Source organism: Corvus moneduloides, chromosome 9 (genome assembly GCF_009650955.1).
Source record: "Corvus moneduloides isolate bCorMon1 chromosome 9, bCorMon1.pri, whole genome shotgun sequence".
NCBI classification, from domain to species: Eukaryota; Metazoa; Chordata; class Aves; order Passeriformes; family Corvidae; genus Corvus; species Corvus moneduloides.
Genome location: NC_045484.1, coordinates 31,724,443 through 31,751,040, shown reverse-complemented (window position 1 = coordinate 31,751,040; position 26,598 = coordinate 31,724,443). Strand labels below are relative to the sequence as shown.

The window sequence follows — 26,598 nt, the reverse complement described above, 5'->3', positions numbered from 1 at the left end:
ACCCCACCTTTACTGTCTCAGAATCTGCAGGACTTGGGATTTCCTGAGCAGCATCTCCCAGTCTGTTTTAAAGGCAGTGGAATTGCACGCACACCACCTCAAAAATTCCCGAACTTGTCAAAATTTGAGGTTGGACAGCAAATTCTGAAATGAAGATCTGTCACTGGGAAGTGTCAGAACCGAGTTTCATTTCTTTGTCTGTGAAATAGGTCGATTTTTGCTCTAATTAGCCCATTACTTGTCACTAGAAGGTCCCAATAACATCTGAGATTATTTGACGGGACATATGGATGGCATTGATCTCAAAATCAAAATATTGTCTTTATTTAGTTTCATTCCTAAACAGCACAAATTGCTGCATCTTTTTCTGGTCAGAATTCCTCCTGTTTTGTTCTAGTGAAACATCTTGACAGTTGGAATCAGAAAATACGGGATACCTTGGGAGTAAAAGGGAGGAAGAGCTGTTTTCATTAGTGTAGAAATGTTACCGCAGTCTCACACATGGGTGTTGAAAACATCTGCTCCTCTAATTAGTTCACTGAGTATGGCTTGGAAGGCTCAGACACATCGTGCTGGGCTCCCTTACAACTGAAACAACAGGAAATCATCCAAACCCAGGCCTAGACAAAGGCTCTGTTCTGATACTGCTCTCTAAATGCTGACATTCCAGTTTGAAGCAGCAGCTCTGGGTTTTGCGGCCTCAAACAAAGCCTTGAAAGCATTTAAACAAGAAAGGTTTGAGCAGGGATGGCTGGAATGTTCTGTGTGGTGACTTTCGTGACACTTACTGGCGTCTGAGGGACTAATTAGCACTTAATTTGGGCTTGTTTTTGTGTTTGGGGAGCGCAGATACATCCACAGCACTGTTTAATGTGAAGTACAGCAGGTCTCGGTGGTGGGGTGTTAGCTCAGAGTAGGTTATGGGAAGTTTTACTTCCCTTTTTCCCTTCCTAGGGAATGACCAGTTGCCTGGGACCCAAACTGGAGCCGGCTGGGATGGGGGGCTTTGGATTGATCCTTTTCTTCTTTCCCCTGGGAGAGACTCTGGGTTTGTGGGACTTCTCACATCTGTGCCTTTACGGATGACAGGGAGTCTGCATCCCGTGAGGTTGGAAATTCACCTGGAACGTCTGGGAAATTCACACAAAACGTCGGAAATTTACATAAACTGTTGGAAATTCCCATGGAATATGTAGGAAATTCACCTAGAACAACTTTTAAAGACACCAAAAATCACAGAGTCGTAGAATTCCAAAGCAGTTGAGGTTGGCCGGACCTCCTGCGATCACCGGGAGCGGTCACCTGCAGCAGGTTGGCCAGGCCTGTGCCCAGCTGGGTGTGGATTTCTCCATGCGTGGAGTCTCCACAGTCTCCTTGGGATAACTTGTGCCAGAGCTCCATTAGAGCCACACTAAAGGAGTGTTTTCCTGGGTTCAGGTGGAATTCCATCTGTGTGGTGCCAGTGTTGGCCCTTCCTGGGTTCATTCCAGGTCTGCGTTGTACTGGGAGCCTGGAACTGGGCCCAGCTCCCCAGAGGCCTCACCTCCTGTGGCACATGGAAAAGTTGGGAGCTACTAATTACACAAATGAGGAGAGCAAACCAATTAAACCTGGCTAAGTACGAGGGGGAGATGATTTGGAATGCTGGTGTTTGGCTGTTCCACATTAATATGGAAGTAGGCTTTTCCAAGGATACGCTTGTGTGCTCCTGCAAGGAAACGTTTCCATGCCAAACCCCAGCCCTGACTTCACTGGAGTGCTCAGGGCTGGGATTTTGGGTGTGACTCATCTTTAGTCACAGCAGAGCCTGACATTCCCACTTGGAAAAGGCAAAAGGAGTTGGGCTGGTTGGGATTTTGTGTTGGAATATTTCAGAACTGGAGGAGAAGGAGGGAATATTCTGTTTGCCTCCCCCTGATCTCTGATAAGATCCCAGGCTCATGAAGTCATGGATTGTGCCAGGCTGCCGTGGTTTTTCTAGGATTAAAAGCCAGGCCAGACTGTTTTATAGGTGCATCAACATCCCTTGGAAAGCATTGGAGCAACTCCTTGTGTCCCAAGGCAAGAAATCAGTGGGATCCAGTCAGGCTGCTGCCCATGGGCATCGACCAGGAAAATGATTGGGTGCCCTTTGTGAAAACACAAGGGAGCCCCAGGAGAATCGTGGAATCATGGAATGGCTTGGGATGGAAGGGGCCTCAGAGCCCATCCAGCTCCACCCCTACTGTGGGCAGGGACACCTTCCACTCCAAACCCTGTCCAACCCAGCCTTAAGAATATCCTTGTGCTTCCCTGCAGCCCTTGCAGAGCTGCCAGGTTTTGGCTTTGTGTCTGTAAACTGATGGCTCCTCTGAAGAAAAATTCCCTAAAAGCAAAAAATTAACTCAGGAAAATGTCAAGGAAAAAACTTGTTCTAAAGCAGGAGGAACTTCTTTCTCTGCCAGACTGACATCTCCTATAATCATCTTCTAAATGCAGAAGACAGGTTCTTTGTCATCTAAAGAATCGCTTTTTTGCTCTCATGGGAAGTGACAAAGTGAAATCCTTCCCTCAGAATTCCGTCTGTTCGCGGTGGATGCTCACGCACCTCGCAGCCCTGGTTCAGCAGCTCCCAGCTCATCCCAGGCACTGCCAGACTGCAGCTTCTCTCTCTTTCAGTGAGTGTTTATTTGTATCTTTGACTCAGTGCAACTCATCAGAAATTAAAATTTAATAGTCCTGGCCCAGTATTGGCAGCTCTAATCCCAACACCAAGAGCTTCCATGGATGAAATTCCATCCCAGCTCTGCTCTGTGGAGCTGAGGGGGTGCTGAAGGCCAGGCTGGACATTGGGGCTTGGAGCAGCCTGGGACAGTGGGAGGTGTCCCTGCCCCTGGCAGGGGTGGCACTGGATGACTTTAACATCCCTTCCATCCCAAACCATTCCATGATTCCAGGAGAGCTCTCAAGTTCCTTTGACTCCCAGGCACAAGGCTTCTTTCCATGGGGATAAACGTGGCTTAAAACACTGTGGGTGAGGAACTCGGCTGGCATTCCATTTTCCAGGGTCTGTTGCCCACTTTCCCCTGGAATATTTCCCTCCATCCTCACACACACACAACTGGCACAGAGTAATTCCTGCACGTGGCTGTGGAATTGTTTTCCTGTTGTCTCTTCCCAAATCCTTTCCGCTCCTCTGTACTCCCAGTAAATTGCCAGCTTGTCCGGTGTAAATAATTCAGGAAGTTCTGTTCACACCTTCCAGAGAGCTGAAGGGGTCCGAGAGGGACCTGCTGAGCGTTCTTCCTACTGGGAACAAACCCAGCAGGGTGTTCCTGGGATATCCTGTCCCCAGCAGCCCCTTGGGTGGTGCTTGGAATGGGGTCACGGAGCCTTTGGGATGGGGTTGCGGGATTTGAGGGAGATCTCAGAGGGTTCCAGGAGCACAGGGCAGGCCCAGCAGGGAGCACTTGTCTGGGTGCTGAGGGTCTGAACGTCAGGATGGAGTCAGGGAAGCACGGAGCCTGTCTCCAATTTATCTGCTGGCACAGCTGCAAACTTTCCCATTGTTTTTTGTGGAATAAATTAAGGATTGAGGAAAGGGGATGAGCAGAAATGTCTGGTTTGTAGGAAAAGGCCAAAGATTTTGGAATATTTGAATTAGTGCCAATGCCAGCTCTGAGGAGCTTCCTTGGGGTCATTCCTGGGATACACAGGACATTTAGACCTGGATGGGGTCAATAGAGCCAGGAGATGATCAAGGGAAAGGACCTGTGGAATGTTATTGTTGATCTCTGCCTGAATGTGGGACTAATCCACGGTTGGAGAGGATTAAACCAGAAGAAATGTGCTGGAAATGGCTTGGATCAGAAATCATCTCAGTGAAACATTCTGTCTCATTTTGAATGTTATTTGAATTTTACTGAATTCATTTTTTTCTGGCTGTGTGAGATCATCATTCCACCAAACACATTCCCCCCTTTTCAGGAGATTTCTCCAGTTTGAAAAGTTTTCAAGCAAAAGCACTTCCAGCCTGGTTTTGGCAGCTGCCAATAGCCAGCAGTTGGAATGCCAAAGTATTAAAATAATGCAGCTGCTGGTTGAGCAGGATGAAACCTGTGAGCCTCTGAACCACCAGTTTCGTGGCTAATGGGATTAAATTTCATAACAGCAGCACCGAATTTCACAGCTAGGAAGGAAATAAATGTAAAATATGCACAGAGCTGGAATTTATTTTTTCCTCTCTTTGTTTCAAACTTGAATTTGGAGGGTGAGGAGAGAACTCCAGAATGTGCTGTAGATAAGTATTAAAAATGGGGTTTAAAGCAAGCAAGCGTTCAAGGGTGGAAGCTGTCAGGTTTCTGAGCAGGGAACGAGCTGGTTAAAATACAGTTTTTATCTATTTTTATAGATTTAATGTTCTAAAAGACTCTGTAACTATGGTTGCTGCTGTCTTTCTGTTCCATTTGTGCTGAGCAGAAGAATGGGGATATTTTTTGCACCTTTTGGGAGAAGTGGAATGTTTTTACTCCAAGGAACCTCGCTGTGATGAAAGGATGGAGAGGAGAGCTCAGAGTGAACTCTGCCTTGCCTTGAATCTATTTCCAGTGGGCTGAACTTGGAGAAGGGAACCTGTGGATAACCCAGATCCTTGGGGAAAGTCAGGAGGAGCAAAGGCTGTGGTCCAGCTCTTTTTTAAACCCAGCCTTTGATGCTCGTCCTGCAGAGGGTCTCAGCTTCCTCAGGCTCTGAGATCAGCCACTGGAAAGTGAGACTTCTTCCCTGATTTTTAGTCAGAATTCCCAGCGCTGCTCCTTGTGCCTGTTCCCTTGGCTTTTTCCTGTGCCCTACTGGGGAGGGTCGAGATCTGTCCTCTCTGCCACCCTCTCAAATGGGGTGACAACAGAGAAACCATTTCCAGCCTCACTTTATTGCTGTTCTGCCCTTTTCCTTAGGGTTAAACCCCCAAATTCTCATCGAAATAATGGGATTTTAGAACATTTGCTTTGCTCATGCCTTACACAGCCAGAGAAGGAAGCTCCTACAAGGCTGCCCCTGGTGTTGGTGACTTTGTGACAGTTTTTAGGGTTCCCTCTGAATTCCCACATTCTGCTGGACTTGTCTCCCTTCCATGCAGTCCATCCCTATAAATGAGCCCACTGGCAGAGGAGAAGGAGGAATAAATAGCCTCTGGATGAATCCAGGCCAGTTATTAATAGCTCCAGAGACTCCAGAGAAGTGAAGGCCTCCAAGAACATTCCAAGAGGAGCATCCAGGATCAGGAACCCTCGAGCTGGGGTTGGGGGGCTCAGGTGAGGGGTGAGGTGGTTGGGAGTCGTGGTGAGGCCTCAGAATTCCCCAGAAAAGTCCCTTGCCGTGCCCTGCTCCGGTGCTCCCTGGTTCTGTTCCCTGGGAACAGCCGCACGGAGCGTTAGGATGTTGTTCATCTTCCCGATGCCATCTGTTTTCCTGGGTGGGAGGGAGGAATGGGATTCACTCCAAGCTGTTCCAAATGTTTTTCCCTGGTCGAGGCTGAGATTCAGATGTTCATGTGCAGCTCCTGATGCCGTTCAGCGGCACTGGCAGGGCTGGGCTTAGGGCAGTCCTGATCCAGATGGATCCCACGGAGCTGGGATCACCTCTGGGTGGGGATGGAAAGGTCTGGGGGTCGCTGCTGCATCCAGAGGCAATGGAGCTGTCCCTGAACACCTCTGCTGCTTCCCGGTGTGTTCTATGGACTGAATGCTCCCTTCTAAGCTTTTGTCCAGCTTTTTTCCCAGCCCTATCCCACCTCTCACTGTTCCCACATCTTCTCTGTGATCATCGTGACTGCTGCTGCTTTTTCATTCCTTTCTGGATTCTTTCATGTCCCACCCCACATTCTCTTTATTTTCCCTCCACTCAAGCAATGGCCAGAGCCCTGATCTTTTCTCCCTCTTTCTCTGATCCCTGTCCTCATTTTCCGATCCCTGGATTTTTTTTCCCACAGGCAGCTGACACTGAGCACAGTGAGATCCTTTTTTTATTTTCTTTCTCAGTTTGCAGTTTTCTGCCTTTAAATCAGTGAATCTCACCCCAAAGCTGAGCCTGGGAAGCTGAGAAGAGCTTCTGGATACTTTTTCCTGGTTTTTGCAGTGGCTCCTGCAGAAGAGTTTTCTGCAAGTGCCTCCCTTGCATGACAACACTGGAAAACTGTCAGAGGCTGGGAGGTGGGAATTCTGGGGATTGAAATCCCTGCAGCACCTACAGCTCAATCCCGGAATCCTGGAATGCTTTGGGTTGCAGGGACCTTAAATCCCATCCCATTCCATGGGCAGGGACGCCTTCCACCATCTCAGGGTGCTCCAAGCCCTGTCCAGCCTGGCCTTGGACACTCCCAGGATGGAGCAGCCACACTCCTCTCATGGATCCTGACTTCCCAGTCAATGCATGGCTGGGAAATAATTCTGGTTTTAGGAGAATCCTTTTCTTTCTTTTAAATTAAGTCCTGATAGGATGAGTTTGTCTGGTTTAGGCCGTGGAGGGACTGAATGTTTATTTTGCCATTCTAGAGCTCAAAGAAGGGATGTGTTTAGTTAAATATTAACAGAATCATTGCCGAGCTGTAAGAGCTCACTGCCTGTAGTAAATCAGAAAGTTCAGGGTTGTCTTGGAGTCACCCAGCTCTAAGGACTTTAATGGACATAATTCAGTGTATTTTGGCTGGATTTTATTGCTTTTTGGAGGTGACATCCACATTCCCCACAGGAGCCCTTCCCACTGCCTCCTCCGGGTCTCCCGAAGAGAATCCACGTGGACTGAGAAGGGACAAAGTGTCTCACAGCTGCTAAACTACCAATCTGTGAGAGATATTTCAACAAAAACGAGCATTAGATAGAATAATAAATATAAATAATATCATCTAAGAATAAAGGAAGTGTTTTGGCAACAGCCAGAGACGATTGGCAAATGTTGAGGAGCACTGGAGGAGGAGCTGGGGACCTTGTGCTGCTGTGGGGACATTGATCCACACCTTTTTTTTTCACCATTATCAGTAGAAAGGTGGCTGGGATCATTTACATGGAAATAAACTGATGGATGCATCGGCTGTCCCGATGAATTTAGAAAAGCTCCGGGAAAAGCCTCCGTTCCTGTGCTTGCACTGTGGGAATGACAAACAGGGATTGCTCAGCTCGGTTCTGGGAAAGGATCTGGGAAACAGGAGATTGGTGCCATTCAAAAAACTGAGCTAAATCTTTACAAAATGCACCTGTTTGAGGGTTTTACTCTGGAAATGATAAAATTGGCAATTCCTGTCAGAATTAACTTGAGCTTTGTAAGCTGGGATTTGGAGGAGATTGTAACAACATTCCAAGCTTTGCTGGGAGTATTACGGCTGAAATTCCAGGCACATCTGGGCAGAACCTTCCAGCTTGATTTGGATGATTTTGGATGATTTTGGATGATTTGGATGATTTTGGCTTTGCTTTGGTTTGTGGTTGTCCAAACAGTTCAGTATTTGATAACCGCCACAGAAAATACCCATAAAATCCTCATTCAGCCCAGGATGGGAAATTCCCTATTTCCCTTCCCTCTGGATTAGAGCTCCATGCCTTTGGGCCAGGCTTGAACTCCTTTGCTGGAGTCACCAGAGCAGGCTGGAAATGGAAATTTGGTGGTTATTTTTAAGTTGCTCCCAAAAAAGCAAAAGCCCAAAGGCTCTCGGTGCCTTTATCCAGCTAAGGCTGAATGCAGCAGGTGGGTGGACGGTAAATTTATCCAAGGGTTTTGTCCATGTTTTTTTAATCTGGCTCCAGGCTGTGGCTCTGGACATCCAGCACTTGTTGTGATTGCTCTGGGGAGGAGCCTCAGCCTAAACTAAACCAGCTGAGACAAGGAAAATCCATATGTTTTGTTGGAAAGCTTAGGCTAAACAAGGGAAATAGTAAAAAAAAATCCCAAAGCAAATCACTGTGGCTGAAGGAAAAGGATGTGCCAAAGTCTTCCAGAGCTGTTCTGTCCACACCTGCAATTCCCAAAGCTCTGCTGTTCCCTCCCCTTAGGAATGCAGCACTTTTATTCCCGGAGTGGAACGATTTGGTGCAGTTCTGGTGGCTGCTCCCAGTTTACAGCACGAGCGATAAAATTCCCCTGAGAAAGTCATTGCTAGGATTGCATAATTGGGCATTAAAGTTCTGATTATACTTTCCAAACTCCGGGACTTTGTTAAAAACCTGACATTCCAAAGCACTGAATTTCAGTGTTTGACAGCTCAGCTGTGAGAGTTTTTTTACAGAACATTTGTACCAGAAGAACAGCATGTTAATTGCCTAAAAAAAAACTGGGACAGATTAATCATGGAGCAGGATACTTGGGAGAGTGTAGTTCTAGAGCCCTCTGCTGATGGATTTCCTCATGGAAAGGGTGGTCAGGCTCTGGAAGGGGCTGGAGTACCCATCCCTGGAGGTGTCCAAGGATGTGGCACTCGGTGACAAGGTGGGCATCGGGCACAGCTTGGACTCGATGACCCTGGAGGTCTTTTCCAACCTCGCTCATCCTGGATTCTGCAGCCATCCCAGCAGACTTCCTGCTTTTCCATGATGTCCTTGAACATTTTTGCCATTATCCCTGCTCCTTAAACCCCTGACCCTGGAGGTGTTCCAGCTGAAACACCGGAGTGACCTCTGTGTGCAGTTTGGAGACCGACTGGCTGCTGGTAGCTGGCCTTGGATAAGGAGTTTACAGCCACAAAGTGCTCAGTATCAACGCTTTATTTTCACTTTGTTGTTAGAAATGGAAGCTGGGTTTGTGTCATGCAATAAAATCACGGAATCGATCTCCTGAGTCAGAACAGACCCACAGGGATCGTCCAGCTCCAGCTTCTGGCCCTGCACAGCTCTCGTTTGTTGTTCTTTGAAGCAGGGAGGGCTTTGTTTTCCCAAATTTATCCAGCCAAGGCTTTCTGGCACAATCATTTCCTGGGAGCAGGGAGGAGCCGTCCTGGAGCTGCCCTGGAATCTCCCATTTCCTTGTCCAAGGGCAGCTGCTCTGGGGGTGACTCCGACGGTGCCATGGGAAGGGTTGGGAGCCTCCTGTTTCCAGATCCCCCCTCAGAACAAGGAGAGGGTTGAATTTCAGCCAGAGAGGCTGTGCTGAGCTCTGAGCTCTGAGTTCTGAATTCATCTCCCTTCGATGGGGGAACTGACCGGGGCAAAACTTGTTTGAACCACGAAAGAGCGGGAGGCATCGGAGTGTTAAAAACCGGGATACGGGAAGGAAGTGAGGACGTGCCACAGATTTCCTTAGGGAAGTGAAATCCAGTTTCAGGGAACCACTTGCCAGTTCTTTCCTTTTTTGAAAGAACATTGTCTGGGCAACCTGAGGCTGCCCCTGGATCCCTGGCAGTGTCCAAGGCCAGGCTGGACGGGGTTTGGAGCAGCCTGGAATCATGGAAGGTGTCGCTGCCCATGGCTGGGGTGGCACTGGATGGGCTTTGAGGTCCCTCCCATTCCAGGATTCCATGCTATCCACTGAAATACAGAGGAGACAGGCTCAGGAATTCCTGGATAATGAGGTGTTTATGGGGATAAATGTCGGGCTTAATGTAAAATCATTTGCTCATGTTCAAGGAACCAATTTTCCACAGCTGCTTGTGGGAATTCTGCCCTTGAGATTTCCCTGGTGCTGACATTCCCTGTACAGCCACAGACTTTGGCATTCCCATAATCCCATTTATAAACAGCCATGGGGGCAGCTTCCAGCACTGCATCCACAGCCAGGAGAGGGGTGGAATAACAGGACAAGAAGGAACTGGTGGACAGTAAAAGGTTTTATGCTTTTTGTCAAAATATAAGGAGTGGAGTGAGCAGGGAAAAGTTTTGAGTTGGGAGTGAACAATGGGAAGAACGAAATCCCCTGCTTGTGCAGGGCAATGGAATGTTTCCGTAGGAATTCCTAGAAGAGAGGGTAATTCCATGGCAAAGAAAGGATAATCCCACAGGGCAGAAAGGCAGCCTGATTATTGGGAATAACTGTGGTGGTGCAGAACTTTAAACCCAGATGTGGAGTTTGGGGAGCTGAGGGAAGAGGGTGTGAGCCAGGGGAGGGGTCCAGAGTGGGAGCTGTGCTTGGAATGGGATGCGTGGAGGGAGGGAATCAAGGAGCAGTGGGATGGGGAAGGAAGGAGAGGATGGCCCAGGTGAGAATTATTGCTGGGGAATAACTGGAAGAGCAGAGAAGGTTAAAGAAGGTAAATGACAGCTGGGAAATAGTGGGAATATCTGTAGGAATGGGGACCTTGTGGGATAGAAACTCTCTCAAGGTGCAGTTGGAGTGGTGGAGCTTGGCAGAAAAGCTGGCATGGGATCAGAACTGGAATTTTTAATGGTTCAAAAATCCCTGTTCTGTTCAGAAAGGAAAAGGTTCTGTGACAGGATGGGAACATTTCCCCCAGGGAGAGAGCGACACATTTTCCAGGCAGTTTGTTCTGGGTATTCCAGAGGTTTGGGGAATACAGAAATGAGCTTAATCTCCTGTTTGGAACTGCAGTAATACCTGCTCCAGTGTGGATGTCCCATCCCATGGGAGAGAGGCAGCAGGGACAGGGAGGAAGGGAGAGGTCCCTCATCCCTCAGGAGAAGAGAGACCCCGAGGGGCTGGAGTGTGTCCAGGGCAGGGAATGGAGCTGGGAAGGGGCTGGAGCCCCAGGAGAGGCTGAGGGAGCTGGGAAGGGGCTGGAGCCCCAGGAGAATTCCTGAGGGAGCTGGGAAGGGGCTGGAGCCCCAGGAGAATTCCTGAGGGAGCTGGGAAGGGGCTCAGGCTGGAGCAAAGGAGGCTCAGGGGGGACCTTGTGGCTCTGCACAAGTCCCTGACAGGAGGGAGCAGCCGGGGGGGTCGGGCTCTGCTGGCAGGGAACAGGGACAGGAGGAGAGGGAACGGCCTCAGGCTGGGCTGGGGAGGCTCAGGGTGGACATCAGCAGGAATTTCCCCATGGAAAGGGTGCTCAGGCCTTGGCAGGGGCTGCCCAGGGAGGTTTGGAGTGCCCATCCCTGGAGGTGCTCGAGGAATGTGTGGATGTGGCACTTGGGGACACGGCCAGGGCTGCTGGGTGACGGCTGAACTCGCTGATCTAAAAGATCTTTTCCAACCGTACAATTCCAGGGTTCTGTGATTCCACATCTGTGCCAGAGGATCAGCTCTCATTGTGAGTCACAGTTGTGGCTCTCAATTAAAACTTCCTGTCCTGGCTGCAGTTTGTGGCTCCCGTTCCCCTCCCTGGCACTGCCACCCTGCCAGCTCAGCGGAATGCCCCTGCTTCTGCTGCTGCAATCCTGCTGAGCTGATTATCGTGTCAGCAATAATGCAGCTGGATTGTGATGGAAACCACTGGAAAGTAATTGGGGATTCTGTAGGATCCTGTGAGGAAGAGACCCAGACTTAGTGGAAGTTCTGTTGTTCCTCCTCGAATCCCACTTTGTTTCCGTGGTGCCCTTAGCAGGTAAATGATTTTCTCTGCTCTTCCTTTGGAGAGCACTTCCAGCCACCGCTCCATAAAGCAGCAAATAAAGCCCATTTCATCCCAAATTTCACAGCAGATAATCTCTTAAACTAAAGGATTACTTCAAATAAAAGCTGCGAGACATCGAAGATCCAAGCAGAAATGTAAATTCCCTGATTTCCAGACAGCACACTTCCCAAAGAAATGTCTCTTGTTTGCTGGGATTCTCTCCTGCTGAAATGTCTGCAGGGTGAGCTGTCAAAGTGATTGGAATTTCTAGCAATTAAGAGCATAATGATTAATTTTGAACATGTGTCACTAATGTGCAACAAATTGCTGGAATTCTGTCGCTTCTATAAAAAGAATCGGGGGTTTTCCTTAAGGTCATGCAGAAATTGTCCATGGGGAGAACAGGACACAGATTTTTAATCATCAAACCAACCCCAAGCACTGCTTTTGCTGTCACTAAAATGTCCTTGCAACTGGAGTCATCATCACCTCGGATTATCCAAAAAACCCTTACTCAGGAAAGCTCCTTGAGGAGTTCCAAGGCGAGGCCAACAGTAACCTTTGGAATCAATGAATATCTTACCAGGAAAGATAAAGATTTGCCTTTATATCCCAAAGGGATGAGCTCTGGGCATTCAAAACTGATACTCTGTGGAAATAATTCTTCAATTTTACTTTACCCTTCTCTGCACCTTTCCCACATCTCAAGGTGTTGAGGTCCCAAGGGACCTCCCGGGACTTGTAGCAAAGCCAGGGAAACTTTCCCTCATTAATATTCCCGGGAGACAAAGGCTGAAATCTGATTCTTCATGCTTGGTTATTTTACTTTAGGATTAGCCAAATCTGAATGGGAACCTGAGCACAGACCATTGTAATGGGGACATAATGAAGAGAATTCAATTATCTGCATTAAATGGCGTTTCTGGGGGAGATATGCTGCTTATCTGGGAATTTCTGTGCAGGAAAACAATTCAGATAATATTTCACACCCCTCTCTTTGATGAGACCAATTCCCCTTTGGAAGCTCCCTAATAATTCTGTTGTTGTGACTTCAGAGCCAGAGTTTCTTAATCTTTTCAGGGAGATTAATGAAGACTATTACCAATTATACAACCTGGATAAATCCCTAATTTTGTGTTTCCAGTTAGGAACAGCGACATTCCCACCTCCCTCACCCAGCTCTGGGGGGAGGTTTGGGAGAAAGTGCTGCTTGCTTCTGAACAGGGTGTGGAAAAGTGTAACTTCAATCAAATAGAGTGACTTCCAGTGGAGAATCCCAGGATTAGTGAGGCTGGAAAAGCCTTCCAAGGTCATTGAGTCCAACCTGCAACCGATCCACTGCGATGTTTTTTTGGGACATTGAAGATTCCACCCCAGCCATGGGCAGGGACACCTCCCACTGTCCCAGGCTGCTCCCAGCCCCAATGTCCAGCCTGGCCTTGGGCACTGCCAGGGATCCAGGGGCAGCCCCAGCTGCTCTGGGCACCCTGTGCCAGGGCCTGCCCACCCTGCCAGGGAACAATTCCTTCCCAAGATCCCATCCAGCCCTGCCCTCTGGCAGTGGGAAGCCATTCCCTGTGTCCTGTCCCCCTTGCTCCACCTCTGTGACCATCCTGGTGCCTCCTCTGGACTCTCTCCAGCAGCTCCAGGTCCTTCCCATGCCCCAGGGCTGGGGCAGCTCTGCAGGTGGGGTCTCACCTGGGCAGGGCAGAGGGGCAGGATCCAGGCTTGGAATGCTCCTTCCCACCTGGATATCTTATGGGGATTCAAGCAGATTTTTCAGGAAGGGCAGTGCTGCTTTCCAGGCGGAGAATAAGCAGATTACCCCTCATCAGAGGCCTTTTCTGAACGGGAAAATGGGGAGGAAATGCAAAGCAGCAGCAAGGACTGATGTAAGAGCTTACATAAGCACAGTTCCTGTGTCACAAGCACGAGATTATGGCTGGAGACAAAAGTTTGGGATAAAGAATACAAGGTAGAGGTGGTGAGAGCTGCACAGCTCACAGAGCAAAGAAACAAAGTGCTAAAAACTCCCAGTTTCGTGCAAAGCTGGTGCCCACAAAGCTGCAGCTCACGGAAAGGTGAGCAGCAAATTAAAAACAAGAAGCTGGGTGAGGAGGTGGCGAAGCTGTGGAAAGGTTCCACGTGGTTGTAAATGCAGAGAGAATCTTCCTCCTCCTTCAAAGCTCTGAATTATTGACAGGGTTGTGTTTCTAATTGCAGTGGGGTGCTGCAAATGAAGATGACTCCGAGAGCTTTGAAGTTCCCTAATTATTGCAGTGACCCAGACTGGAACTGGACACTGTGGAAATCAGCCAGGCAGCCCATAGAATTAATTAAAGGGAAGAAAGGAAATAAAAGTGGATGTCTGTCCAGTGCCAGGAGAATATCCATGGGGGAGAGGCTTTGGGCTGAAGGAAATTCGAGGATTGTCTGCCTTTTAATTCCAACCTTAAACTCAGCTTTGTTCCTTTCCTTATGTGTAGTTCTGGTTATCAAATCTCTTTTGGCAGAGAAAATCCAAATTCCGGAGTATTGGAGCAAATTGGGAAACTCCCAGCACCTTCCCTAAGTCAGAGGGAGGAGCAGCTACCCTGGAACACCTCCCAGGAATCCTGGTGAATGCTCCAGAAAGGGCTCCTGCTTCCCAAACACGTTTTATGGGATTTGGAGAACAGAGGGATGTGCTTTAAAGAAGGGGAGGTTCAGACTGGATTCTTTATTGGAGATTGAGGTGGGACACTGGGAAGAAATTCCATGTTAATGGTGTTGATTGTGCTGCTAGTAAGAGAAAGAAAACAGGAGCAGAGAAGCCGTCCCTTGTGTGAGGTGTGTGACAAAGGAGGCACTGGAGAGAATTCCCTGCTGCTCTGGAAATAATCCCTGTTTTCTGAACCCTCTGGCAGCGCTTTACTGCTCATTCCAGCCCTGCCATGCTCCCATTCACACTTCCAAGTTCTCGATGTTCAGGATTTCTCTGTAACTTTCTGGCTCTGCCAGATCCCTGCAGCTGGGATTTCTTGGAGTTTTCTGAATGGGATTGGAAGAGTGGGAGGGATTTGGGGTTTGCTGCCCAGTCAGACAGCTCAGGCTGGGCCCTGACATCCCAGACCCTGCTGGGTTGAATTTGGACTCTGGTTATTCACCGTGGCACTGCAGCAGCTCCCCGAGACACCAACGCTTCCGTGGAGTGTTCCATGGAAAACTTGTTTAGGAGAAAAATTAAATCCATCATGAATGTATCCTGCAGAACACCAAATTAGAAATTGATTTATGCTGCCAGTTACACAGAGGCAACTTCTGGACCTTTTGCAGCAGCATTGTCACCACCTCTCTTCTACACCCCCTGCTTGACTCTTCAGGAGATCCCAGAATTCTGGAATGGTTGGGTTGGAAGGGACCACAAAGCTCATCCCATCCCACCCCTGCCATGGCCAGGACACCTCCCACTGCCCTGGGCTGCTCCAGCCTGGCCTTGGGCACTGCCAGGGATCCAGGGGCAGCCACAGCTGCTCTGGGAATTCTATTCCAGCCCCTCCCCACCCTCCCAGCCTGGAATTCCTTCCCAGTATCCCACCTATCCCTGCCCTCTGGGTGCATCTCCTCGTGTGCAGGCCCATTGCAGGGGATAAAGCTTTTGAGATGAAGAAAAGGAATTGTTCTGTCTTGTTCCAAGATCCTTGGAATGCTGGAATTTGCTGAGCTGTTTCATCCCACCCTTAAATCAGCTGGGTGAACATGCAGCAGTTTTCTCTGTCTTTCCAGCAGGTGAGGGAAATGACTTCTCCTGTGACTCCTGCTAAACAGGGATTCGTGTTTTCCTGCACAAAAGATCCATTAATTGGGAAGGGATTGTATTTTACTGTAATTGATTTCCATGGAGCTCCCGTTTTCCTCAGATGAAGGATTTTCTTTATATGACAATGAACTCCAGGTACTGCTAATGAGCTGCTCGCTGGAGCTGAAAAGGAGCAGGTTCTATTTCTGCTGCTCTCCTCATTTATCTGCCTTTATTCAAGAAATAATCTGATTTTCCAGCTCTTTTGGAGGGTCTGATCTTCCTATTTAACGTGGGATGTGGGGCAATGACCTCCAGGACTCAGCTGTGGGGAATTACCATTTTCCCCAGAGTTAAACGGGGAAAAGCACCAGGCTCTGGTGTTTCCAGGAGGGGTGGGAGAGAAATCCCTTGCAGGATTAAGGAATGGATCGAGCTGCTGTGTCCCGCACTCAGCTCATCCAGGGGGTGGCTCCTGGACTGATCCTTTTCCATGAGCAGCCACCAGCACGAAGAAAAGGATCCCTGAACATCAGGAGAGAACAAAATGTAGGGAAGGAAAGTGTAATTACCAAAACTGGAATTAGTCCAGGGTAGAAATTAATAACGCTGAAATTAATAAAAGGTTTAATTACCACAAGCCCACAGGGCATGAAATTCTACTCTTTTCGACTGTAGCCCAGATCCTTCCATTCCATACTGGTGCTTCCTGCAAAAACCTTATTTTGCTTTTTTTGGACTGATTTAGTGCTTTTTTTTCCCCTAAATATAACTCAAAACACTGAAGTGGTTTGGAAAATGGGAGTTGAGGCTTGGGCCCTCCTTGTCTTTGTGGTAAATACATTTCAGGACAGCCTGATGTATCCATAATGTTTAAATAACTCCAGGATGGCTTTAGGGACTGCTTGACGTGTTCCAAATCTGCTTTTGGAGTGTTCTCTCCATCCTGAAGTGGTTTTGTTGCAGTGACGAGGAGTAGGGCTCTGTGTAGGGTTACTCACTGAGTTAGGGGTGCTCACACGCACTGGGGGTGAGGAAGGGTCTGCAGCCCTGGGATCGAGGGTGGGAGAAGTTTGGGAGAACTTCCTGGGTGAGTATTTCAGTGCAGAAAAAGGAATGGATTTTGCTAAACCCCTTCTCAGGGTTTCCAGCAGAGCGCGGTGGCACGGGAGGAGCAGGAATGGTTTGGGATTGCACAGCAGCCAAGGATTCCATTCCTGCTTTCCTCAGCTGCTTCGGGAGCCTGTGGAAGCTGCTGGAGCCCTGCTGCTGTGGGGGATTCAGGGATAATGCCCCTTTCCCAAGGGAATCCGACCCAGGTGACCCCACCTGAGCCCAGGCCGGGGCTCGCTTCCCGCTGGGCTGGGGACCAGCCTTGGCTCGGGGCTTCCATGGATGGGTTTGGGTTTTGTGGCTCCCCACAGCTCATTTTCCCATAAACACGTGCTTGTGGCTGGGCTTGGCGTGTTCCCTTCTGTCCCAGAGTGGGGAACAGCTGCAGGATTGAAGTTTGGTCATTCCACTGGCAAATCCCACCTTTTCATTCCAGAAAGGCACCGCAAGAACTGCGCAGTGCAGACTCCGGATATCCCTCAGGAAAACTGGTTTTAATGAACCTCAATCCGGAGAATAATTCCCAGGAACATTCCCCCGAATGCTGCTGGTGTCACAGTCCTGCTTTTCCTCCCTTTTTCCCTCAGTATGCTGCTTGGAGATGACAACCAAAAGGAAAATCATCGGCCGCCTGGTGCCGTGCCGGTGTTTCCGTGGGGAGGAGGAGATCGTCTCCGTGCTGGATTATTCCCACTGTGGCCTGCAGCAGGTGCCAAAGGAGGTTTTCAGCTTCGAGCGGACCCTGGAGGAGCTTTACCTCGATGCCAACCAGATTGAGGAGCTTCCCAAGGTAATCCATGGGATGTGAGGGCAAAGCCATGGCCTGGAATGTGTGCCCGGCTCTGGGATAGGGATTGCTCCTGACCGGAGCTCCTGGGGAGAGCTTTGGGCTCCAGGGTTATTCCTTGGAATTGGTGCTGGACTGGGAGGAGTAGGGACTCCTGCTCCTTCTTCACAGCACAGGAATGGGGCAGCTGCTGGAGCCGGAAAGTGGGAAAAACAACTCTTCAAGAGAAAGGGTTCTGGCCCCGGAAACTCCTGTGGTATCCATGCCTTGATCAGGAGTCACCACTGCCTTTGGAGCCTCTCTGTCCCTGCGTTCCAAAGCAAGCTCTCCTTCAGGATGAGCCCTTTATCGCTGTGGGATATTGCTGGGAATGCCAGTGCTGTGCTCTCCTTCAGGATGAGCCCTTTATCGCTGTGGGATATTGCTGGGAATGCCAGTGCTGTGCTCTGTGTCAGGATGAGCCCTTTATCGCTGTGGGATATTGCTGGGAATGCCAGTGCTGTGCTCTGTGTCAGGATGAGCCCTTCATCCTTGTGGGATATTGCTGGGAATGCCAGTGCTGTGCTCTGTGTCAGGATGAGCCCTTTATCCCTGTGGGATATTGCTGGGAATGCCAGTGCTGTGCTCTGTGTCAGGATGAGCCCTTTATCCCTGTGGGATATTGCTGGGAATGCCAGTGCTGTGCTCTCCTTCAGGATGAGCCCTTTATCCCTGTGGGATATTGCTGGGAATGCCAGTGCTGTGCTCTCTTTCAGGATGAGCCCTTTATCCCTGTGGGATATTGCTGGGAATGCCAGTGCTGTGCTCTCCTTCAGGATGAGCCCTTTATCCCTGTGGGATATTGCTGGGAATGCCAGTGCTGTGCTCTCCTTCAGGATGAGCCCTTTATCCCTGTGGGATATTGCTGGGAATGCCAGTGCTGTGCTCTCCTTCAGGATGAGCCCTTTATCCCTGTGGGATATTGCTGGGAATGCCAGTGCTGTGCTCTCCTTCAGGATGAGCCCTTTATCCCTGTGGGATATTGCTGGGAATGCCAGTGCTGTGCTCTCTGTCAGGATCAGCCCTTTATCCCCGTGGGATATTGCTGGGAATGCCAGTGCTGTGCTCTCCTTCAGGATGAGCCCTTTATCCCTGTGGGATACTGTTGGGAAGTACCCACTGTCCAACACTGCCCTGAGATCATCCAAGTCATCCTTCCAGTGTAAAACTCCTCCTCTGGAATCTTTCAGTCCATTCTCCTGCTGGTCACTGTTCGCTATAAGGAATTAAAAGTCACTGTAGCTAAAATGTTCTGGAAACAAAAGAGGGAAAGGTGGAAAAACCAATTAATGGCAGGTGCTGGCTCCACAATGAAACATCAAGGGATGGGATCCAGGCCTTAATGGAATTGTTCTCCACAATAATGAAAGGTGCTTACAGATCTTTCATTAAACATTGCTCCATTCTCCATCACCTCACAGCAGATTTCCCATTTTTGCTGCACAGAGACTTTGTAAAGATTCCATTTACAAAAGTAGAAAATGGACTTTTTCCGTGCCATGGAGTTGCTTTGCTGGGATGTGATGGTTCACTGCTTGGGAGGTGGCACTCCATGGAGGAATTCTGCACAGATGGTGGGGCAGAGCAGCCAAAATCCCTTTATTTTCATGTAAAAATGCTGTGGAGAGCTGGCTGAGCTCTCCTGGAGACATAGCACAGAACCAGCTGGGTTCTATCCCCAGAAATCCCAAATGGATCCTGGGGAAAACCTGCTCAGGAAGCCCTGAGGTCCCATTGTCTTATAATAATAACAACAACAATAATAATAATAATAATAATAAAACAATAATAATATATTTTCTCATTTTCCTTCTGCTACTGAGGAATATTGGGAGTGTCTCATTTAGGGAGGGGTTTTTGGGATATTTGCGTTGGGTCTCTTGGAATTATCGAAGTGTTTCAGACTTGGGCTTGAGGGAAAACAAATGTATCAGGGCAAGATGCCATAATTCTGTATGGAAAAAAATGAGGACCAAAGGGAAGAGGTCCAAAATGCTGCAACTGGGATGAAGGAGATAATTTTCATTTAGAGTAAATCGAGTTTAACATAATCTTGGCCATGTGGAAGAGAAGATTAATGACAGTGTTAATAGCACTCATCAGTTTTGGTCTTGGGCCTTTATTAATTGTTACCAGGAAATTCAGCAGTCGAAATAATTCCTTTATCAAATTTTCTGCTCCAGGTGTTTTTGCTGCAGAGCTCAGAGCTTTTTTTCATCACTGAATTAATGTTCCAGGAGAGAAAAAGGCCTTTTTCCCGTGAAACTGGCACTGTCTTACTTACCATGAACTTTTTGTGTTGTACATTAAACTCTACCACTCTCTCCTCCCTCTGTAAATGTGATTGCAAAGAATTTCTTCCAGAGGAAAATTTTGGCCAGTTTCTGGTTTTTGCTAGATACTCTGTGCCTCTGATATAACAAAATTCTTTTGAATCAAAACCCTTGATCATGTTTTATTATTGAATGAGGAAACAACTCAGTTAAGTCCAGCTCTGCTTTAGTTTCACGTGATGCTCTAGAGCCCAGTCAATTCTTTTCCATTGAACTGATGCCTTTAACTCACTCTGCCTGATCTTATTTTTATTTTTACCCTGCATTTTATGTATCATAATGATGATTTCTTTTCCTGCTGATTTTTAGTTCTTCATTTCTTGTTTTTTTAAGCATTTACAAGATTATTTTACATTTCTTGCTCTCTTTTTGGCTAAACCCAGCCAAGTCTTTTTATTCTTTTTGCCTTTGACTTCATTCTCCTGCTGCAAAAAGGGCCCTTAGTGGTATGAGTCAAGTGAATTGATGACTAATAAAGAGCAAATTGATCTGGATGAAAGTGGAGTCGCTGGAATCAGCATCCAGAAAAACATGAGTGGGATGGAATTCTCCCCAGAGGTGCAGAATAAAACCCTGATTTTGTAACTCAGAGCTCGGTAGCACCGCTTGGCTTCGGTCTGACAGGAATCAAAGTTGTGTATGGACAGAGGGAATGATGATCCCAACAAAATCCTGATGGCCAGGGAGCTCTGGGAACTGGGAAAAATATCTGTTGAACATCCAGTGGGTGAAAACCAAGCAGTCTTGGGGCCACATTCCCGCATTCCATGTCTCATATTCCTTCTGGTACAGCAGCACATCATAAAATCACTCCAGAGCGAAGATTTTTAATTGGGCTTCTCCCTTCAGCACTTCCAGAGCCTTGGGTGTGTCCAGGTGGGGTCAGAACTCTGAGTTCTGAGCCTTCCTTAGCTCCCAGAGGAATTCCTCAGGCTGGGAATGTGCTCTGGGTATTTCCTTTCCCATGCAATATTTCATTTGTCTTCTTTAGTTCATCCCATTTCCTGCTCAAGGCGTGGCATGGAGTGGCCACGTCCCAAAACCTGGCAGATTCCCTGTGCTGGACATTCCCGGGATCCAAAGCCAACGCTGGAGTCTCTTGGTTGTGTCACTTCCCAGCCTGGTCCCAGAGGATGTGTTTCCTTAAGGGAGGAAAAGCTCCTGGATTCATTGGGAAGGAAGTGCTCATTTTCCAGAGGCACATTCCCTGTGGATGGGGTGGGAAGCGCAGTCCCAGCGCGGGCTGAGGTTTTTTCTCACCCTGAGCACTTGTTGCTCACAGAGTTCCCTCTCCTTTTCCTGAGAATCAATTCGTTGAAGGAAAAGCAGGATTTTCCCGAAGGATTACGACAGAAATGTTTCAAAATGATCTGAAATGTACTCAAGGTGAAGTAACACACTGGAATTTTCACGGCATTCCCGTGGTAATTTGTTCTTCCATGGATACTCAGTTGAGTTTTCCATCCAGGCAATCAAATTATTCTGCATTCCCAGATAGTTCATGGACTTTATCCTGACAGAGGGGTCTGGGAAAAAGACTAAACGCGGTGGGAACATCTCTGGCATCTGAAGAACTCTCAGGAGGTGCCTGCAAAGGGCAGGTGTGGTCCAGAACTCCCTGAATTTCCTGGTGAAAACTGGGAGCCCACTTCTATAAAATTGGAATGGGACGGAAAAATTAGAATTGAGTCCTGAATTTTGGGCAGGGATTGGGGAAAAGTGTCCTTTGGATAATGACAAAGCATTTGTGGATCTTGAGGATAATTAATTTAATCTGAGTGCAGACACAATATTTTAAAATCTGCCATGAATTGAAATTATGAAATCAAATATTTTAATTTACCAGGAGTCACAAAAATCTGGGAATTTTTATGGTCCATGTGAAAGATATCAATAATTATAATTTCTATGGTGCAATGATATCAAAATTCATGGATGTGATGAATTTGCAGGTTTGGACTCTCTCTGAACATTCCTGCTACCAATGACCCGTTTGATTTATCCCTGTCGACTGTGGGAACGCCTTCCCAAAAACCCCATTGGGAGGACGGAATTCTGCTGTGGCAGGTGGGGGGTTTGTGGTGTTTGTGTGTCATGAATGATCCCAAATGGATTCTTTTTTCCCATGAAACCCCGGAACAGCAACTGTTCAACTGCCAAGCCCTGCGGAAGCTGAGCATTCCCGACAATGACCTGTCCAGCCTCCCAACGTCCATCGCCAGCCTGGTCAACCTCCGGGAGCTCGACATCAGCAAAAATGGTGAGGCCTCCAAATCCTGAGGATCCCAAAGAATTGGGAGCTGCAATGAAGTTTTACCTCCTCATGATGGAGAAATGGGTGCTCCGTCTCAGGGTTCCCGCCTGGTGCTTTGGGGAAGGATCCGTGGAAATCCACCTCTGTTTTTTCCTTAAAAAATAGAGTTTTCTGTAGCATCCCGTGCCTTGGTTGCTTGTGCCCAGTTGGGAATAGGAATGTGAGGCCAGTTTTCCATGCACTTAGGAACATTCCACTTCCAAAGTGGTTTAGAGCTCCCAGGATTTATCTGGTCTGATTTGCTGCTGTGCTTTCCCAGTTCTGCATTTTCATATCAATGGGCCTAAAAACCTTTGTGTGCCTGAGCTCAAGGGTCTTCATTTTAAAAAATGAGGCTTAGGAACTCCTGGAAATGTTGGGAAATTTCCTGTCAGTGGAGGCCTGGAGACTGAGGATTCTGTGAGAGATGAGACAGGGAAAAGCAGTTTGGGAAGAGATGAGGGCACGAGTATCAGCACAAATGATGTCACTGCTAATTCTAGAAGGTTGTATAACTCAAGCATTAGCAGAAGAGTTCCAAGTTTGTGTTTATATGTATTTATTTAGGGCTTTTAGATTTAAGAATCACCTTTGAGATGATAATTCCAAGCTGTGTTTCCTCCCTGCTCGAGCTGAAGTCTGAGCTGAAAAGCCCAATGAACAAACCAAGCTGAACAGGTTTTGTGTAGATAACATTTTGGTGTATATAATAAATATTTTTGTGTATCTAACATTCTTTCCATGTTTCTTTAGGAATCCAAGATTTCCCAGAAAACATCAAGTGTTGTAAGTGTTTAACGATAATCGAAGCCAGCGTGAATCCCGTGTCCAAGTGAGTACCAGGAGCTCGTTTTGCTCATTCCAAGGGCACAAAGTGTGCTCAGTGTGAGCTCAGAGTTCAGGGCTTTGTGTCCAGTCCTTTGGCTGCATTAATCTGAATTTTTTCTAATTGTTTTAACCCCAGGGTGGGTTTATCTGAGATCTGAGTGTCTGTTAGTGCCAGTCAGGCTGGGCACCCTCTTGAACACAGGGCTGAGGCTTCACCTGGACACTTCACCAGCCCTTATTCCTTATTCCCTCCAAAATCTTGGATTAGTAACGAAAAATGTGTTGGAAATCCAGGATTTACAGAATGGAGTGAAGGGGAGAAAGGATGAAATGTTGCTGTTTCAGATTAAAAGAAAGAGAGAGAAAGGAAGAGGGAGAGGGGGAAAGAATGGGAGGAGGAGAGAAGGGGAGGAGAAGGAGGAGAAGGAGAAGGAGAAGGAGAAGGAGAGAGGGAGAAAGAGGGGGAAAGAAAGAAAAAGATAAAAGAGAGAAAAGGGAGAGGAAAGGAAAGGAAAGGAAAGGAAAGGAAAGGAAAGGAAAGGAAAGGAAAGGAAAGGAAAGGAAAGGAAAGGAAAGGAAAGGAAAGGAAAGGAAAGGAAAGGAAAGGAAAGGAAAGGAAAGGAAAGGAAAGGAAAGGAAAGGAAAGGAAAGGAAAGGAAAGGAAAGGAAAGGAAAGGAAAGGAAAGGAAAGGAAAGGAAAGGAAAGGAAAGGAAAGGAAAGGAAAGGAAAGGAAAGGAAAGGAAAGGAAAGGAAAGGAAAGGAAAGGAAAGGAAAGGAAAGGAAAGGAAAGGAAAGGAAAGGAAAGGAAAGGAAAGGAAAGGAAAGGAAAGGAAAGGAAAGGAAAGGAAAGGAAAGGAAAGGAAAGGAAAGGAAAGGAAAGGAAAGGAAAGGAAAGGAAAGGAAAGGAAGAAGGGAGAAGGGAGAAGGGAGAAGGGAGAAGAAAGGAAAAGGGGAAAGGAAAGGGAAAAGGGGAAAGGAAAGGGAAAAGGGAAAGGAAAAGGGGAAAGGGAAAGGGGAAAGACCTTTGGCTTAACCCCCTCAAGCAGGAAGGCAGGAAAGGCTGCTCTAGCCTGCATGTGCCAGGCCTTTGCATTTCCTGTGTTTGTAGCAATGCAGAGAAGATGGGAGTGGGCAAAAATGTCTGTAAGAAGTAAGTTCTTCAGGAGAATTTGGGTAGGGAAAGAAGGTGAGAGAGAAAGTCACCTTTCTGCTTCTAAATATACATTGTTATTATCTCCATGGCAACCTCGGGGGGAGCATTAAGGTTTGCACTGTTTTTTTAGGCTGCCAGATGGCTTCACACAACTTCTAAATTTGACCCAGCTCTATCTAAATGATGCCTTTTTGGAGTTTCTTCCAGCTAACTTTGGAAGGTAAGAATGAGTCATCCCAGCACATTCCTTTCATTTGAACCCGGCTCAGGCTCGCAGGGGCCAGCTTAAAGCTGGCTTCTCTTGAAAAACTGAACAAGAAACCCAGAGATTTTGGCTTTCCAGCCCCGTTTTCACGAGTGACTGGGAGAGTGAGTGTTGTGTCAGCGGGAATTCGGTGGTGAGGCGATGCAGTTTGGCACTTTGGGGGAAGGTGAGGGAAGCAGGGCTCGAGGATGCTCGTCCTTCCCGCGGCGTGACTCAGCTGTGGCAGGGGCACAGAGCAGCACTGTGGGCCCTGCCTGTGCCAAACGGGCACGAGGGTGAAGAGCCGTGAGTCAGAAGGGCAGGGAGAAGCGGCTGAGCGTGGTGGAACAAGCAAAGACGAGATGTGGAAGCAGAACAAGAGAGAGCAGAAGGGATGGGGAACGAGGGTAAAAATAAAAGCAGCAGGAGCAGAGCCAAAAAATGTTAGATAAGGACAAAGCAGAGGTGGTGGGAACCAGAGTCAACCCAATTTCCATAGGAGGGGGCAGCAGGAGCTGGGGGGCCTTACCCTGCACAGCCTTGGCGGGAATGGGGAGTTTGTCCCACTTGGGTTGTCCCCCTGGGCAAGGAGCTCAGGAGACAAAAGATCAGCAGAGCAAATCTTTGGGGTTGTTCCAGAGCTCACCCAAGCCCAGTTTTAGGCTGGTGCCTGCAGCCACCTGGTTGAAAGGTTTATTATTTGTCTGAGAACATCAGCTCAGCTCTCCAGAGGTGACACTGAGGAGACCAAATCCTGTTGAAAGAGGCTTTGGGCTGCTCAGGCCTGGGGAGATAAAAACGCTGCCTTCCCACAGCCCCTGGGCTGGGCCTGGCTCTGCCCTGGGCACCTTCAGAAAAACAAAACAGCAGCAGCAGCAAGGGAGTTGTTTGCAGGTGAGGAGTGTGTGGAATGTCAGGGTAACCCCTAATTCCTGCCCCTGGAGTCAGATATAAATCCAAACATCAGGGGAAAAGAGATGGACGGGACACCCTCAGTGTGGTGTTTGCACCCATCCTGCTCTGGCAAAGCCCTGCTGGGGCTTGGGCTGAAGATCTTGGGGTCAAGGACAGGTTTAGGAGCCTAAATCTTCTGGCAGAAAACACCTTCTGTTACAAATGCTGATTTTCTATGAACAAAGGGACTCTAATTCCTTCATCGTTATTGTTATTTCCCTCCTGTCTGATGTCTTTGGGGCCGTGCATTTACAAACCTTGCTCTTGTTTTCTTGTTGGTTTTTTTTTGTTGTTTCTTCCAAACTTTCCGACTTTTCCTGTGTTTTCCTTGCTGGAGTCATGGATAAAATGAATTTAAAATTGCTGGGGAAACCTGATAAATGTCAGAGCTTTTCAGAAGACATGAAATGATTTGGCTCTGAATTTTGTGCCAGAGCCAGCCCCACAAGAACTGGACATTGGATTATTGTGCATGAAACAGCCTTCTTAAAAATTAAAATAAATAATTTCAAAGCATTCTGATGGATCCTTTGGATGCACTCATGATTTCCTCTCCTGTTTCCAGACTTGTCAAATTGCGAATTTTGGAGTTAAGAGAAAACCACTTGAAAACTCTACCAAAGTAAGTGATGGGATATTTATATTTAATCACCTGGAATTTCCAAAAGTGCCAAATATTTGGATTGGTAGCAATGCAGTGGCGATGTTTCTGCGATGAGTTGGTTTTTTGCATTTATTGAAGAAATTCTACTGAAGGTTTTTAGCTAAAAAAACCCCCAATTTATGATTCCATGATATAATGGAAGATGGACAGTGGTTGACCAGCTGAGTGTAACTCAAGAGCCAAAATTTGGCATTTTAAGATAAATATCTGGTATTTTAAGATAAATAAAATTGGGAAGCACCAGGTGAGCTAACCCTGGTCAGTGAGGACGTGACAGCATTTTCCTCATCCAGGAATCATCTGAAGTGTTGAAAACATCCTCAGGAAAATGTTCTCCCCTCATGGTCTGTCCAGAATTAAATGGTTTGGCTTTACTGTGTCAGCAGGATATTGAGGAAATGTCCATTTTGGAGGATTTCTTGGTGCTTTTACCAAAAAAAAAAGGAAGTTTTAATGATTTGTTGCCGTAATTTGAGCAACATTTAAAGGGTGTTTTGAAAAGGAAATGCTAAATAAATGAACAATAAACTTCTCCCCATCCCATGCCTGCTGTAGGAGCTGCACTGGAAAACAGGGAATATGCTGTGCTGTCCAGACCAGAACTATGGAACTGATGTCTGGAGCAGGGATCAGCCTGAAATGGAGAAGTATCCCTGGATTTGGGGTTTTAGGAAGGAGGGCTGTGTGTCCCCATGGTGAGACTCCCAGTGGTGGCACTCAACTGGGTTTATCAAATGCTGCCAACACTGATTTTTCACATTATTCAGCTCATTTTCAAAGGAATTTCTCAACAGCTCCTGCCCAGGAGTCACATTTTGCTGCTTCCCATGGAATTTTATCCACAGCACTGCTCTGGTTTAAAGGAAAGCTGGTTTTTGGGGTTAAACACAATATGATTTATGTGGGCTGAAAACACTTTTCTGTAGGAATTTTCCAGTTCTCCTGTT

General features: G+C 47.6%; 1 protein-coding gene across 6 annotated transcripts in view; it reads left to right on the top strand.

Annotated features, from left to right (window-relative positions):
* The window catches only part of LRRC7 (leucine rich repeat containing 7), a 103,822-nt gene that overhangs the window by 27,658 nt on the left and 49,566 nt on the right, over positions 1-26,598 (top strand). The window contains exons 2-6 of one of the 6 annotated variants that reach the window (XM_032117672.1): positions 16,943-17,145; positions 21,657-21,774; positions 22,561-22,639; positions 23,920-24,009; positions 25,553-25,609. In XM_032117672.1, the coding sequence (XP_031973563.1) occupies positions 16,943-17,145; positions 21,657-21,774; positions 22,561-22,639; positions 23,920-24,009; positions 25,553-25,609 (547 nt within the window). Of the gene's footprint in view, positions 1-15,033; positions 17,146-21,656; positions 21,775-22,560; positions 22,640-23,919; positions 24,010-25,552; positions 25,610-26,598 lie in introns of those variants that run through there. The other 5 variants (XM_032117676.1, XM_032117677.1, XM_032117675.1 and 2 more) reach the window with 5 other exon arrangements.